General features: G+C 43.4%; 1 protein-coding gene across 2 annotated transcripts in view; it reads left to right on the plus strand.

The window, feature by feature from the left end:
• Positions 1 to 10,245, plus strand: part of LOC113405030 (tRNA-splicing endonuclease subunit Sen15-like) — a 23,637-nt gene extending 13,392 nt beyond the window's left edge. For both annotated transcript variants that reach the window (XM_026655693.1, XM_026655692.1), the window contains exon 4: positions 9,944 to 10,245. In XM_026655693.1, coding sequence (XP_026511478.1) covers positions 9,944 to 10,148 — 205 coding nt within the window. In that variant the 3' untranslated portion in view covers positions 10,149 to 10,245. The remainder of the gene's footprint in view (positions 1 to 9,943) is intronic.
• The last annotated feature ends 5,775 nt before the right edge of the window (positions 10,246 to 16,020 follow it).

Below are 16,020 nucleotides of genomic sequence, written 5' to 3' on the forward strand. Positions count from 1 at the left end.
CGCCAAAGGCGCGGGACCGGCGGACCTCCCGCAGGCATGCCGCCGAAGGCTGCCTGACTGCCGTGCTTGGGGCGGCAAAATACATAGAGCCGCCTCTGCAAGCAGAGGAGGGTTTATTTGATTAAACATAACTTTATGTTTTGACAAATATTTTTTAAAAGTGTTTATTGGTCTTATGTCAACAGACTATTTGTACAAAAGTTTGGGGGCCACAAGTGGGTTGATGTCCCTTTTAAACATTTGTCCGATTTGTAATTAGGCAACATGTTTTCTTCTAGTGAGCTGTAGCAATTTTTGCCTAGAAACAATAGCACTATCATTTTTCTGGTTCACTTTTACCTTGTAAGTGAAATTAAACATTCTCTTCACAACTGTAATTGTCAGTAGTTCCTCCAGCCACTAGTATCAATTAGTTGCAAATTGCTCACTTGTAAGATTATTCTTAAAAAGGCATACATTATAACTAAAGCTACTTCAAATATTAATACCTGCCTCTGGAAATTTCCACTACATGCATCCGAAGAAGTGGGTATTCACCCACGAAAGCTCATGCTCCAATACGTCTGTTAGTCTATAAGGTGCCACAGGACTCTATGCTGCTTTTTCAAATATTAAATTTCCTGAAACTGGTAAGTTGGTTAGCATCAAAATAAAAACTTGTTAAAAATAAGTCAGTAATTACTATTTATACCACTATGAACACAAGTGAATTAAGTTGCTATAGTCTAATACAGATTGCAGAAGTCTAGTTATTTCTTAGAGGGGGAGAGGGAGGTCTCTGAGGTCAATTAGTCTTAAATATTAAATGTTAAAAACAGACTTGTAGACTCTCCTGCAGGATCCTATGCCAAAATAAGGAGAGTGACTTTTTATTGTGTGCAATAAGGAGAATGACTATTTTTATCATATGTGAATTTAACCTTCCTCTGTTGCCTCATTTTACCCAAATTTGAAAGCCAAAGCTGGATCAAGGGCATAGTGCCTGGGACTGGAAGGGTTGACTTTTCACACACACACTGGCCCAAGGTCTAGCCATCTCTCCGGTTTCAAGGCAGGCATCTGGGAGCAGTGTTTGGCGTAATACTTGCTTGCCTGGCTGGATGCTCTGCTGCACTGACTGCAGTACTGTAGAGAACTTTTCCGTTGGTTGTCGTGAGTAAGGGGACTCTTGTTTCCAGCAGAAGTTTGGGTGAAGTGCTGATTTCTGTGTACAGAGACTAACATACATTAATTCTCCAGCCCTGACTTGCCTCTTCACATGCTTGGAGGGGGAGGAAGCTGTTCAGTTAGGTCTAGCTTCTGCTGAATTATTCATCCAGGCACTATAAAGGATAGATTCAAAACCTACAGCTTCCATGGCATGGAAAGGTTATGGCTCATTTCAGCTAAGTGGAGCCCTATACCATTTATTACAAACTGCTCACAGCACTTAGTGTTTTGTCTTTGCTTTTCAGAATTTTTTTGCAAAGAGAATTTAATAGAAATAAACTTTATCTTCACCTCCCTCTTTGTCTTGTTGCACTGGTTGCCCATGTCCAGATTCCTGTAAGGTCTGTCCTGCTCTTTTGAGGATTTCCCTGAATATGGCTTGGGCAGCTAAGCAGTTCTTCAGTTGCCTGGAGTCTACTGCTTCTTTCTCTGGTCCTCCCGCTCCAAAAAGAGAGAGCATGCACACTCTACCCTGCCCTCCAAAAGGACACTGTTAACTTGAAATCTAATTAGCATTAAATGAGTTTTAAAATAGTCTCAGGCATTATACCTGCCCCTTCTATTCAGAATCATGCCCATCACTGTCATGTCTATGAATATTCCAGAGTGCGTTAAATGAAGAGACTAGTATCTGTTGTGTGATGACACGTGAGCCTCCCCTGCTATTTGTGATTTTACTACCGTGTTTTCCTAGTGTGTGAAAGACCCACGTGACAATAAAAACTGTGCTGAATGCAAAGTGCTGTCACATACGCGAGCTGGGGAAATACTTTGTCTAACCTCAGTGATGAGGATTTTGTCTCTTACTTGTAATGACAGTAGATAAAATATTTTCACACACGTGTGGAATTGAAAAAAATCAGAGGTGTCTCTTTATTTTGGGTACTTACTGATTAGTGATCAAAGGACTAGGTTGCAGCATGAGTGTTGTTTTGGGTAAACTGTTAAGCAGAGGAGTATGGCCTATTGGCTATAATTCATGATTGGGAATTGAGATCTGGGTAGTACTCCTGTGACTGCCATGTAACCTCAGTTGATGGTTCTATAAAATGGAGAGAATATCTACTTCACAGGTGTTGGGCTTAGTTCACAGCCCTTTAAGGGTATGTCTACACTGCAGCCCAAGCTCTGGGACCCTCCCACCTCGCAGGATCCTAGAACTCGGGCTGCAGCCCAAGCCCGAACATCTACACCACAATTAAACAGTTCCTTAGCCTGAGTCAGCAGGCATGGACCAGTCATGGGTGTTTAACTGCAGCATAGACATACCCTAAGATCCTCTGCTGGGGTAGGTGGTTTAGAAATGTAAACTATTAAATGTGGTATTTTGTATAGCAATATCTTTTTCATGATGAAATCCAATTAATCTTGTACAAAGTAGATTGAAAGTATACTTGGATAGGGGGGTTTGTGTGCAAATTTAGGGCCTACTTCTGGTCATGCTGACCTCAATAGGAGCAGGATCTGGTTTGCTGTGAGCATGCAAAGTTACAGGCATGAATTTTAAAAGCAGAGTTTAAGTTACCCTGAAAATTTGGTCCCTTAAATCTAAGAAGAGGGGAAACACCTCTTTTACAAGAAACACTGATGTCATTTGGGGGATTATCTTTATTGCTTTGTGCGATTATTTGCATTAGAGTGAATTTTCAGTACATCTTCACTCTTGCAGTGCTTCAGTTTCTCCTAGTTTTTCTGTCCTTGGATTTTTCCCATCCCAGTGCTTCTATTGAAGATTGAGATCTGTTGCTGGTGAAACCCCAAACCTTAGCAGCCTCTGTTCAACATTCAATGACTTTTCTTTATTTTATTTTATTTTATTTTATTTTATTTTATTTTATTTTTAAAAAAAGCTTGCAGGATATTTTAGCTCAGCAGACTTCTCACTGTGCTCCCAGCAGCACAAATGCTTGATTGTTCTATAAGCTCTCTTGGGGCTCCAACTGCCTTTCAGTTTTACTAGGCAGTCACTGGCATGAATCCCTGGAAGGTGGCATGTGTAAGGGTATCTGTTGTCGCTGAACCTCTGGATGAACAGGGCTATTCTGGAGCCTCAGGCACAAGTTAATTATGTATTGTGGTGCACAATTTCATTTTGGCAAGATGGGGTAAAACACTGCAATGATTTTGCTATTGTGTATGTGCTTCATTTACAAGACAGCATTCACTACTCTAATAAGTGGCGTTTATTAGTACAATGCATGCTGTAGAGCAAAACCGAAGTCATGATCTATGATTCTGACTTATTCAAAAACCATCACAGGATGTCCCCATCGTGAGTTAAGTTTGGTGTACAAGTCTGATGTTGGAGCTTTTAATGTTGACATGTCAACAGTGACGACAACAGCCACCAGCTAAAGTTGCTCATAAAGAGCAAAAAATTCAAACCCCCTCTTGCTGAAGGTTAACCACAGCTCTATTGGCTTTGCACTTTTAGGCTACATTTTATTGAACTCTGGTAGTAGATTATATTGAGCTTCTTAAAGTTAAAAATGAGGTTGGCAAAGGGTTCTTCTACAGCTCCATTGGAGAGAGGTGATTGACTTACAACTTCTGTCAGACTGTTACGTTAACTTTAATGAGTTGGAATTTCTGGGTTCCTTTGCAACATCTATCATTATGCAAGTAACTTGTGTGTCCTAGAACTAGGTGAGCTTTATTTTTGGGAGGAGAGTTTGGTCCAAAACGGCCAGGACATCTGAAGACTGAAGCCCAGTGCACAGGGTCTATTAACTCTTATGTCCTTTGAAGAAGATAACAATGAGAAATCATAGCTGTAGGTAATGACCAGCTATACACAGTGCATGCCATCAGCATTATACCATTGAAACTGATGTATACTCGGGTGATCAGTAAATATGGAAAGACTGGATATTGTAACACACAGGCTGTATGATGACTGATGCGTGAGAAAGGGGGAATCAGGAATATAGTGGAAATGAAGACCGCCTTCTGGCACTGGTTCAGATTAAAATAGTAGAGTAGTCAACATTCTGGTCCCTGTTGGTCCTGGGGGATGGATCATTTCTTGGGGTACCTGAATAAGCAATGCAGGATTCAGCACTAAGGAATGAAACCATTAGCTTTGAAGTTTGGGACCTTGTCTTGAGGAACTGAGCATCCTCGGTTTCCTTCAGTCTCACTGGGAACAATATTTGAGGCTGCTCAGTACTTCACAAGACTGGTTGCTGCTGCAGCTGAGAATGTTGAGGAATGGAAGCAGTTGGAACTGTTCTGTTGGGGTAAAGCGGGGGGAATACTCCAGAATTTAATTCTTCAAGAACTGTTTAATGTTACTGGGCCCTGGAGAGAGATCAGGGTATATCTTGAGCACCCGTCAACAATCCTTGGGGAAGAACCATTTCTGGCTATTAAGAGAAAATTAAGTTGGGACTACTCTTTGCTCTTTCCATTAGAGGAGAAGGACATGGGAGATAAGCAAAGTGCAAATATGGGAAACATTTCCCCCCCTATGAAGTTCCTGGGTGACGTTCTCTGGCCTGTATTGTGCAAAAGGTCTGAATAGATTATGATAATGGACCTTTCTAGCATTAAAACCTGTGAATCTTCCCAGCAGGAGTCGAGAATGAACTGGATACAGGTACTGAGCTATGCTTTCAATCTGGGGTGTGGTTTTTCAAGTGAAGTTGGAGGCACATTGGAAGACCTACGGGCGGAAGCCTGTACCACCATAGGCTCTGCTGTGGATAATTGAGCTCCTTTATCCCCTATGCTGCTAATATTCTACTTTTTCTAGAAGAAAAGGCCATCTGTATACAAGTGGTTTCAGTTAGAGATGTTTATGGGAGCAGAAACCCCTCATATCAGTGAAACCTTAACAGGACGTAGTGGTTTGCCTTTTTCTATTATCTAAGCTGTAGTCATGTTCTTTGAATAAGTGGACTAGTTCATACTGCTATCTTTTCATAGGCTCTTAAGTTATTAAAGTGAAGGCTTATTAGCTCTGCCAGATCTGGCAAACAAATATCTAGTAATATTTCAGAAGGCCAAAACACATAGAGGACATCTGGAGAGGGGCTGCGTCAGTTTTTGGCATTTCTTTACTTAGGGCCAACGATCTTTTGAAGTAGAAAATCCTTTTTGTTGTATCTACATTATTCAAAAAAACATAGCGCAGTGTTTATCAGTCTCTTTGTTCATTGCAGATCTGATGTACATCAAATTCACAGTGCAAATCCAGATAAACATCTATTGCAGTCTAATTATCTTCCTACCGCTCTTATGAATGACAATGGCTGAAAAGGAACTTAATCAGAAATGCTGTATGTGATCCCAACAATGATGCCTTGAAGGGAAACAGGAAACACATGCGTCTGCAGACTTCCTGAATTCCTGGGACTTATTCCTTTTTAAAGCTCTCCTCCAGATAATCTCCAACAGTGCTGCATTGCATTACATCTAGTTGCTATACACTGTATCTTCCACAAGATTCAACAAGCTCCTTTTGGCCCTGTCTGCATTAGGAAAATGACCTGTTCCAGCGATGGGTCCCCCTGGAGCATCTTAAACCATGATTGAAAATGGTTTTTCTGGTAATATTGATTGTGTTGAAGAATGGCCCAATTGCTGAAAATGTCATGAAATTGAGCAAAGGGGGTGTTAGACAATCGGGGGGGGGGATGCTAACGCTAAGGCCTATTAGGATGAGAAATATCCTCCCTAAGGAGTTAGATGGAGACAGGCCTATGGATTGTCTAGTCTAATTTTAAATGATTCAGACTACTCAAGAATAAACAGTAAGGAGCTCCTTCTGTGTTTGGAGGTAAGTAAAGACCACTCCAACCAACAGCACATGCTTCAATCTAGTCCCAGGGCTACTCTTAAAATGAGTATAAATTTCATGGGTCTTGAAATCCCTCTTGCAGCAGATGGGCACTACCACCATCCTGCATGGGCTGGTATTTCTCTAATAGGACTCTGGACACTACAAAATTATGTTAACCTAAGTTCTGTCAGCATACAGCCACCGCAATAGTTAAATTGCTTTTGCATGTCCACACTACAGTCCTTGTGTTAGCGGTGCGTGTCCTCACCAGGAGCACTTGTACCGACTGTACTGTCAAGTGTGGGGCATTGGGGGATGGCTTCTGAAAGCCAGTAACAGTTGATGTCTACACTGCGTTGACCTAACGACATCAACATTGACTCTGCCTCTCATGGAGTTGGAGTTATTAAGTTGGCGTAGTGGGGCAGTTATGGTGTCAGGAGCAAAATTTTAGTGTAGACATTTACATAGGTTGATGTAGGCTGCCTTTGTGTCCACCTAACTCTATAGTGCAGACCAGGCCTCTGTCTACCTTCTGACCTGCTGTTGAATTCTTAATTGGCAGGGCAGTGTCCTGAGTTGTGCACTACTTTTAGGGCACATGTCTGCAGCAAAGATGAGAGAATGGGGCACATGCTGTTATGTGCAAAATTATAGTGTTGCAGATGCCAGGGAGACCCCATAGAATCCTTCCTTAGCTCTAGAACACTCTTCGCTCACACACTTTTTATTATTCAGTGTGCTTCTGTGAATAGGACACTTGTCACCCCTCCCTACGGCCGTTTGGTATGTCGTATGGAAAATTGCTCATCACGCTGTGGAAGGCCAGAGAAGAGCAGAACCCTGCAGTTCTGAAGGTGTCGCTTGTAGTGGACCCTATTTCCGCATGCTCCAACCCACTTCAAATCATAAATGAGCTGCCTCTAGGTTAAAAAAAAATGAGTAATTCAATCTGGAGTGAGGGCTTGGTATTTTCCCCCTACATGCCGAACTGTGCTTGACATCGGCACTTTAGCTGGTGTCCCTGGGCCAATGATATACAGCTGCACCACCATGCACCCTGGCAGGGAGATCCCAAACTGAAAACCACTTGGCAATCAAAATAGTACTAACATATAGGGGTAAGAGGAGAGCTCATTTAAGGTATTTGATCTTTAAGCATTTTGGAGGCAGTCCCCTTCTGCCCTACACATACAGCATCTCCTTGCATAGCTGATCTCTGCTTTGTCACCAGCAGCATCTGTAGTAACACATGAGTGTGAAAATATGGCTTATGATCATTTAAATGTCTTTGCTGTGTGAAATGGCTAGCAGGCCGCCCTTTGCATGACACCTTCTATGTATGGGGCCCAACCGTAAAACCTGCAAGGAAATCTTTGTTTTTCTTCTTTAGTGAAACTGAAGTATGACTGATTTCTGCAAAACTCTGAGATTGCTAATAGAGCACTGGGAAGATCATGTGCTTAAAACATCATTTGGGCTTCCAGGCTGCTGCTTTATCCTCTGCCACTTCCTATTTGGAAGATAATTAGAGCTTGAGAACAGGTGCATTTGGAAACACTCATTTTGAGCCAGTGTCTGACTTGCAGGATCTACATCTCTTGGGGGAGGAGGGGACTCAAAGGTACATCAAGTGATGGGGGCGTATGCATACTGTAGGGCAGGCCTGCACAACATGCGGCCTGGGGGCCGCATGCGGCCTGCGTGGGCTCACTGTGCGGCCCGCGGGGGGTGAGTAGGCAAGTGGCGGGTGAGGGAGGGGGGCTGAGGAGGCAAGCGGGCAGGCAGTGGCGGGGGGGTGAGTAGGCAAGCTGGGGGGCTGAGGAGGCGAGTGGGCAGGCAGTGGCGGGGGGGCAGGTGAGCCAGCGGCAGTGAAGGGGGGGGTTGAGGAGGCGGCCGGGCAGGTGAGCCGGCGGCAGTGGCGGGGAGCTGAGTAGGTGAGCCGGGGCGGTGGGGGGGCTGAGGAGGCGAGCGGCGAGTCGCTGGCTGACCTGTTCTACTGGCCTGGCTCCCTTCCCCTCTCCAAGAGTTGCAGCTGTCTGGAGGTGCCTGCCTTCCACGCCTTCCTCATTCACACCTCATTCATTCAACAGGGCAATTGATTACAAAGTGGGGGGAAAATCTTATTCTACTTCTAGCAAAAAGACATTTTTCTTTTACCTTAATTATACTACCTTAGGGGCCAGCTATAACATATTACCAAGGTTCAATACCGCTGTTTCAGCAGGGCGGTGCTGGGGAAGGAGGGCTTTTTTCCCCACGGGGCAGGCGACGCTGGGGGGGGGGTGTTGTTTTGGGGGGGCTGGGCGGCGCTGGGGGGGGGGTTGGGCGGCGCTGGGGGCGGGGTTCGGCGAGGCCGGGGGGGTTCGGCCGTCAGCTGTTTTCTTTGGAGTAATATGGCCCTCGCCGCTTTACGAGTTGTGCAGGCCTGCTGTAGGGACAGGTAGGCTCTGTAGCAATATCATGGACAAACTCTCCACACAAGGCTTATTAGAAAACAAGATGGTTTTCAGTGATGTCATATACAGATGTTGCCACATCAATCATTTAAGCCAGGGGTTCTCAAACTTCATTGCAAAGGGGGTTGTGACACACTTTGGGGTCCTGATCCACAGTTTGAGAACCACTGATTTAAGCCATTATGCACTCTTACCCCTTACATGTCACCACTCTAACGTCCTCAACTCTGTTGGACTAAATAGTTTCTCTTAGAGCCCTGTAGATTTGTGCTGTGATTTTTGGATCCTAAAATGACCTTCCTTCCCACCCCCACTCCGGGACCCTTGATTCAATTAGTAGACAAGTAAATAGTCAACATATTATTCCTAAAATGAACTGAGATGGAAGCATTTCTTCTCTGTGTGTTTGCCTGGATTTAAAAAATAGGAAGCAGAAAGTAGTTGACAGCGAGTGTTAGTTAACTGTTTGTCTTCCTCTCCCTGAAAGCTACCTTTGAGGATAACGGACTGGGTTGGGTGGCAGGAGATCTGACTTCATTTTCTGGCTGTCACAGACTCACTCAATTTCTCTGTGCCTCAGTTCACCCATGTGTAAGATGGAGATAATGCTCCATTTCATACTTCGTCCATCTCGTTTATTTAGATTGGAAGCTTTTCAGTTCAGAGGCTGTCGTGTGTGTACCGTGTCTGGCACAATTTGGCCCTCAAACTTGGATGGGGCCCTCAGCGCTACCATCTATAAATGGTTAATAAGGTGGCAATGTAATCAGCTGGTATATACTGTACTGTATATAAGTGAGGGCACTACCTGTTAATATATGGATGAATCCAGTTCCAACAGGGGTCTGTGCAACTGGAGAATTTTAAAATAAAAATGAAGGCTAACTTTTCCTCAGACATTTAAATGCATTTAACTCCAGAAATATAACCCCTAACAGGGCTGACTAGTGGGACTGGTTCATAGGATTTTAGCGCTTACCCTGAACTAATGCTAATCACGGTGTTGAACATGCATGTGTACTGAAGGCAAATAGTCACGTGCTTTACAGCATAAAAATGACTTTTTATAATGGATCATGGCTCTAGTAACTTTAAGGATAAGTTAAATGAAATACTATAGGCTCTGAAAGCTTTGTAATCAGAAAAGCCTAAGCACAGCTGGTAAAAGAGAGAGCACTATGTTGAAAATGTAATGCTTTGTTCCCACTGTTCCTCTTTCCTGCTCTCTTAGCTTTCTGCTGCAGGAAGAAATGGGTTCTCTAAGCAGGATGGTGGTATCCATTAGGCAATAAGCAGTATTGCCTCTGCAGTACATCTGTGGGAAGGTCCTTTAAAGGTAGAGAATTCACTGGACAGCAGAAGTGTTCACGATTTACTGGCTGGGATGTCCTCAACCCTATAAATCCTGGGAAATAAGTGATATTGCAGTTTTAGCTTGATGCTACGTTGAAATGATTGTGAATAGATTGCTAACTGACTATCTTTCTTTCAGGCTCAGAGAGATCATGCAGAAAGCATGTATTCCACAAGATGAAACAGATTCCCCACTGTCAGTTATCCTGGCTATAGTTGAGTCAGATTCCACAGTAGTCTATTATAAGCTGACAGATGGTTTCATAATGCCAGACCCTCCTGATGATACTGAAGACATGGACAATAAACAGTGGAGAAAGAAAAGAAGGAAGCTTTTGAGATGACTTTAAGACAAAGATGAACTGTTTGTTGGCCCCTTATTTTCAAATCTAAACAAATTCAGTAATTTGTGTATGTAAATTAAAAGGTACAATGGCTTAACTGCTGCTTTGCAAATCTTCACTTGCTCTGGAGAACTCGGATTTCTGCAGCATGCTTCAAAATAAAATGGTATGTAACATGTTTCAAGGACCCGACTTTTATACAAGGCATGTTACGCCTTTCTCCTCCTCCACTTTTTTTTTTTTTTGGGAGAAGCAGAAGTTTTCAAAGTTTGTCCCTTCTTCACAAACACACCTGCATTTGTGGTAATGTAAAGATTGAACAGAGTCAGACCTATGGCATAAGTTTTAAAGGTAAATATTTAAATAAAATAAGCTGTTCTTTAGTGTAGTGTGGTTGGAGTGAAAGTCTTCAAACATACACTTCTGCATAAGTTAAAAAGACAGTGGTTTGTCCTACTCATGGCACCAAGAGCATTTAAAATATAAATTTCACCTTTTGGGCCTCTTACTGCTATATTTAGAGCAAAATAGAGTAGGTTTTGTCCAGCAATATTTTCTTTTGGTTTAAATGTTTTGCAACTGGAAAAATGACCTCACTATAATGACTATGATAATTCCTAAGGCTACTAGAACGAGGCATGGTCCTGTGATTAAAGCCCAAGACAGTGGTTCTCAACCTGCAGCCCATGTGACATGCTCAGGGCCTTACAGATAGTATTGGATGCAGCCCACAACGCTAAATAGGTTGAGAACCATTGGCCCAAGATAAGGTTCAGCGACTCCTGCAATCTAACCATAGTGGCCAGTCACTAAGGTCCAATCTACATAAGCAAATGTACATGTCAGTAGATACTTGGAGGACTAGCTTATTATACAACAAAATTAAACACTGTTTGTTACCCATGTGAATGAAAATGGAAGGGGAAGCAGATTGAAGATCAAGGGTTCAGTAATGTGGTGTTAACTGTGTCCGGCCCTATCTACACAGTCCAAAACCAAACCATTTTATGAGAAATTCAGACACCTCTTGTGTTATAACATGATCTCTCAACACAGTAAATTTTTCTGTGTGAATGGCTCCTTATTTTCTTGCCTCAGTTACCCTATTTTAAATATGGGTTCTATTACCTATTTTTAATTGGCTAATCTTTAGAGTCTTTTGAAGCTGAAGACAATGCCTAGGAGCTACTAATTACACATTTTTTCTATACCCCATAGACTGCTGCAGCTGGTGTGCCAATTCATGCACCAGTCAGCCACTCTCAACACCGTCTGACCATTACCTCCTGGGGGTAGGGACCATGTCCTCCTATGTATTTAAACAAACAGCACCTAGTACAATGGGGCCCCCAATGTGAGTGTAACCCACATCATTTATATCTCCAATGGAGCCTCTATGGGTTAAACTAGTTGCCTGAATGATGTTTCAGCTGGTTATAGGGGAAGGGGAACAAAGGTAAATTGTTGGTGGTACTTCCATGGGAATTTTCCATGCTTTCATTCAGTAGTTTTCTTCAAGTTTAACCTTAACTTGGAATTTTTGGCTTTCTAATGCAAGTTCCATATCTCAGAAATGGCATTTAAAGTACATGTAAAAATTCACCTAGGGTCAAGGCCTACACATGGAAAATTTCAAGCAAAAGGCCTGTTTTTGATAGGTTCAGGAACAGGGGAGGATCCAAATTCAGGCTCAGCATGAAATGATAGTTAAAATCTTTAGTCCCCCCTCAATAGGACAGACTAGAAATCCATGGTGATTTCAGAGTTAAAGATTTTTAGTTTCACTTAGTCAAACAGGCTGGTGGGAAAAGCAGGGGACAATATGTACAGCAGGATGCTAGCCCTGCCTTCACCAAGGTCTTGCTGTGCGACCCTGGGCACCAATTTAGCAAAGCACTTAAACAGTTGCTGAAGCCCCACTGAAGTTAATGGGACTTAGGTGCACTTCAGCACATGATCTGCTGTGTAGGGATAGACTTAAGTACATGCTTAAGTCCTTAATTGAATCAGAGCCTTAAACTGCAACTCCAGTGTGGCACTTCTAAAATGGAGCTACTACTACTTGCCTGTCTATCCAAGGTACCTGTATATTGTACAGTATCAGAGCACCTCACAATCTAATGTAATCCTTGGCTATAATGTGCTAATAAGTGCAAATATTAATTTAATCCTGTCCCTAGTGGTGATATCCATCACTTATGTGCATTCTTTCTACACAGCGTTTTAGGGCCAGATCCTCATAAGGTGGAAATCAATGTAATTCCATTGGTGTCACTGGAGTTACAGCAATTTACAGCAGCTTCCTACAGCACATGAATACCTACTTCTCACACGTTAAGGATTGCTGCTTTGCTATTAACCATTGCCTGTTTTAAACTGAATTAGGAGGATGGGGTACAACAGATGGGCAAGGGCCCTGATCTGTTTGGGTAACTGAACAGAACTCATAGCCAGGCAATGTGTCTGGAAATATGTGCCATTATGTACGTTTTCACACAAACAAAATGGTTGCTTTTTATAAAGTCTCTTCTGACCTCTCCTTATAGAAGAGCTCCTGTGTTTAGTCATGTGGAAATTAAAAGAGAAGAATTTCTATCATTCTAAAGCTTGCTCCGCTCATGAGGAAAAAGCAATCTGTCTCTTTTTGGTCTGATGCCATAATGCATTAAAAGGTAGCTCTATTGATTCCTGATATGCTGAATCTAGCCATGACACCCATATTTTATGAACTCTGCTGTTTAGTCCATAAAGTAAATTCACACTTCATTTGGCTACATACCACCAGCTAAACTGTCCTTGTATAAGCAGTTAAATACTTAAACCCCAGTGTAGGTATGTGCTGGAAAAAAAATTCAGTTTTATGTAAAGAAGTTTGCAACATACTATACAATGCAGAATTTATACTTGTGCTGTATGCTACTAACGCCATAGCAATTTCTCTTGCATTTGCCCTGCTCTCAGGGAAGCACTTGTATTTTGTGGTTTGCTGCAGAACTGATACATTAGCACGGCATTTTTCTTTAGGTAAAAATTATTAAAACAAAGCATAATTCAAACCTACCTTTCTGTATATAGCAAACTACCCCAGCTCCAGAAATTGACTTAGAGCAACAAACTGCATTTCTTTGACCTCAGTACTTAGTACCCCCACCACCAAAAAAATCAAAACCAAAAGATCTTTCATGTCTATTAAAGCACGACTGTAGAGGTCTTTATCCAGACTCTCTATAATAGGGCTTGCTTTTTGCATTTCCGAGTTAACGGATTTGTTTTAAACATCACTGGGCTTTCCATTCTCCATGTAACGGTTAAAGCAGGAGTGGGGAATCTCCAGCCCGTGGTCTGTATCCAGCCTGCTGCTTAATTTCATCCAGCCTGCAGCAAGTCTCCGTGCCACAGACCGGAAGCCCCGAGCCTCGGTGCCCCCCCGCGGGGCTGGAGCTGAGCGTGCTGGGTTATCAGAAGTCGGGTCGGCTCCACGCAGCTCCTAGGAGCAGGGGCAATCAGGGAAGCGCCGCGCGCTGCCCCCGCTCCCGGCACCGGCTCCACAGCTCCCATTGGCCCAGAACGGCGGCCAATAGGAGCTGCGTGCGCAGGCAGCACGCACCGCGCACAGCCCCTTGGCCTCCCTGCCTAGGGGCTGAACATGGTGGCCACTTCTGGGAGCAGCGCGGAGCCCCAGCAGGCAGGGAGCCTGCCTTAGCCCCACTGCACCCCCGAACGGGAGCCATCTGAGGTAGGTGCCGCCCGGCCGGAGCCCACACCCTGAATCCATGCCCCAGGTCGGAACCCTCTCCTGCACCCTAACTCCCTCCCAGACCCCACACACCAACTCCCTGCCCCAGACCTGAGCCCCCTCCCGCACCCAAACTGTCTCCTGGAACCCATACCCCAAACCTCCTCCTGCACCCGCAACCCTGAGCTTGCTCCCGCACTCCAAACCCCTTAGCCCCAGCCTGGAGCCCTCTCCTGCACCCCAAAACCCTATCCCCAGCCCCACACCAGAGCCCACACCCCCAGCCAGAGCCCTCACCTCCTGCACTCCAAACCTCTGCCCCAGCCTGGAGCCCTTTACTGCACCCTGAACCCCACATTTCTGGCCCCACCTCAGAGCCTAGAGGAAGCCCCGAGTCTCCACTCCGGCTTGCCCCACTGTGGGGGGAAGCTCCGAGCTTCCGCACCCGCCTCTGTGGGGGCTTTATGTGGCCTGCGATTGATTTTTTCTATGGCTCAGTGGCCCCTCATAGAAAAAGGGTTCCCCACCTCTGGTTTAAGGTAAACAAAGGGGCATTTAGAAAAAATTAAGTTTAGATCCTTATTTGGCTTAGCGCCATTGAAAGTCTATCTGTATTGATGTCATATGCAGCCCCGTTGCAGACCTGGACCCCATTGGTACTGTACAGATACAGAATGACAAGACTGCCCCTTGAACAACATTGACTGACAGTTGCTGAGAATTGGGCCATTAGTATTTTACGGTCCCAAAACACTGTTTATACATGCTGTATTAAAATATTTCATTACTTGCTTTACTGTAAGTGTTTGAGAGAATATCTACAGTTGCACAAGAAACTCTGAACCTTGAGTGCTAGTCTGGGTGAGCAGCTTTTCAAGTTCACCTTTAATAGGCATCAAGCTAAGTTTTGCAGTCTACACCTTGCTCTCTTAAAGACTAGTTTTATACACTAAGTAGTTTAACCAGCTACTTTTAACATATAGAGATGTTCTGGAGCAAAAGTACACTTTTTCACTAGATTATTGCATCAATTCATGCCTCTCTTCAGAGGGATGTGTGCATTCAGGCCTACTCAAAACTGTGAGATAATGTTACAATGACAAACCTGAGGAAAAACTGTAATTGGATGTCCATTAATGTAAGTATCAATTCTGGTTTATGGAGGGTCCGGTTCTTTCAGGAGTTGTTGGCTTCACCTCCCCAATTGTGTACTTTACATGACTATGTAATGCAGCCGTCTTGTGTACACTAACTTATGCGAAAATGCTATTTGTTTTCTACTATGGCTGTCTAGATTACCATTTATTTAAATATTTTTGGATGTTTTCTACATTTTCAAATATATTGATTTCAGTTATAACAGAATAAAGTGTACAGTGCTCACTTTATATTTATTATTGATTACAAATATATGCACTGTAAAAAAGAAATAATATTTTTCAATTCGCCTAAGTACTGTACTGCCATCTCTTTATCATGAAAGTTGAACTTACAAATGTAGAATTATGTACCAAAAATAACTGCATTAAAAAAAAACAATGTAAAACTTTAGAGCCTATGAATCTACTCAGTCCTATTTCTTGTTCAGCCAGTCACTCAGACAAACAAGTTTGTGTACATTTTCAAGAGATAATGCTGCCTGCTTCTTGTTCACAATGTCACCTGAAAGTGAGAACAGGTGTTTTCATGGCACTGTTGCAGCCAGCATCACAATACATTTACATGCCAGATGCGCTAAAGATTCATATGTCCCTTCATGCTTCAACAACCATAACAGAGGACATGCGTCCATACTGATGACGAGTTCTGCTCTATAACAATCCAAAGCAGTGCAGATCGACGCATGTTCATTTTCATCATCCGAGTCAGATGCCACCAGCAGAAGGTTGTTTTTCTTTTTTTGGTGGTTTGGATTCTGTAGTTTCTGCATCGGAGTGTTGCTCTTTTAAGACTTTGACAGCATGCTCCACACCTTGTCCCTCTCAGATTTTGGAAGGCACTTCAGATTCTTAAACCTTGGGTCAAGTGCTGTAGCTATCTTTAGAAATCTCACATTGGTACTTTCTTTGCGTTTTGTCAAATCTGCAGTGAAAGTGTTCTTAAAATGAAGATGTACTGACTGAGTCATCATCTGAG

Source organism: Terrapene carolina, unplaced genomic scaffold (genome assembly GCF_002925995.2).
Source record: "Terrapene carolina triunguis isolate 2854851 unplaced genomic scaffold, T_m_triunguis-2.0 Scaffold210, whole genome shotgun sequence".
Classification (NCBI taxonomy): Eukaryota; Metazoa; Chordata; order Testudines; family Emydidae; genus Terrapene; species Terrapene triunguis.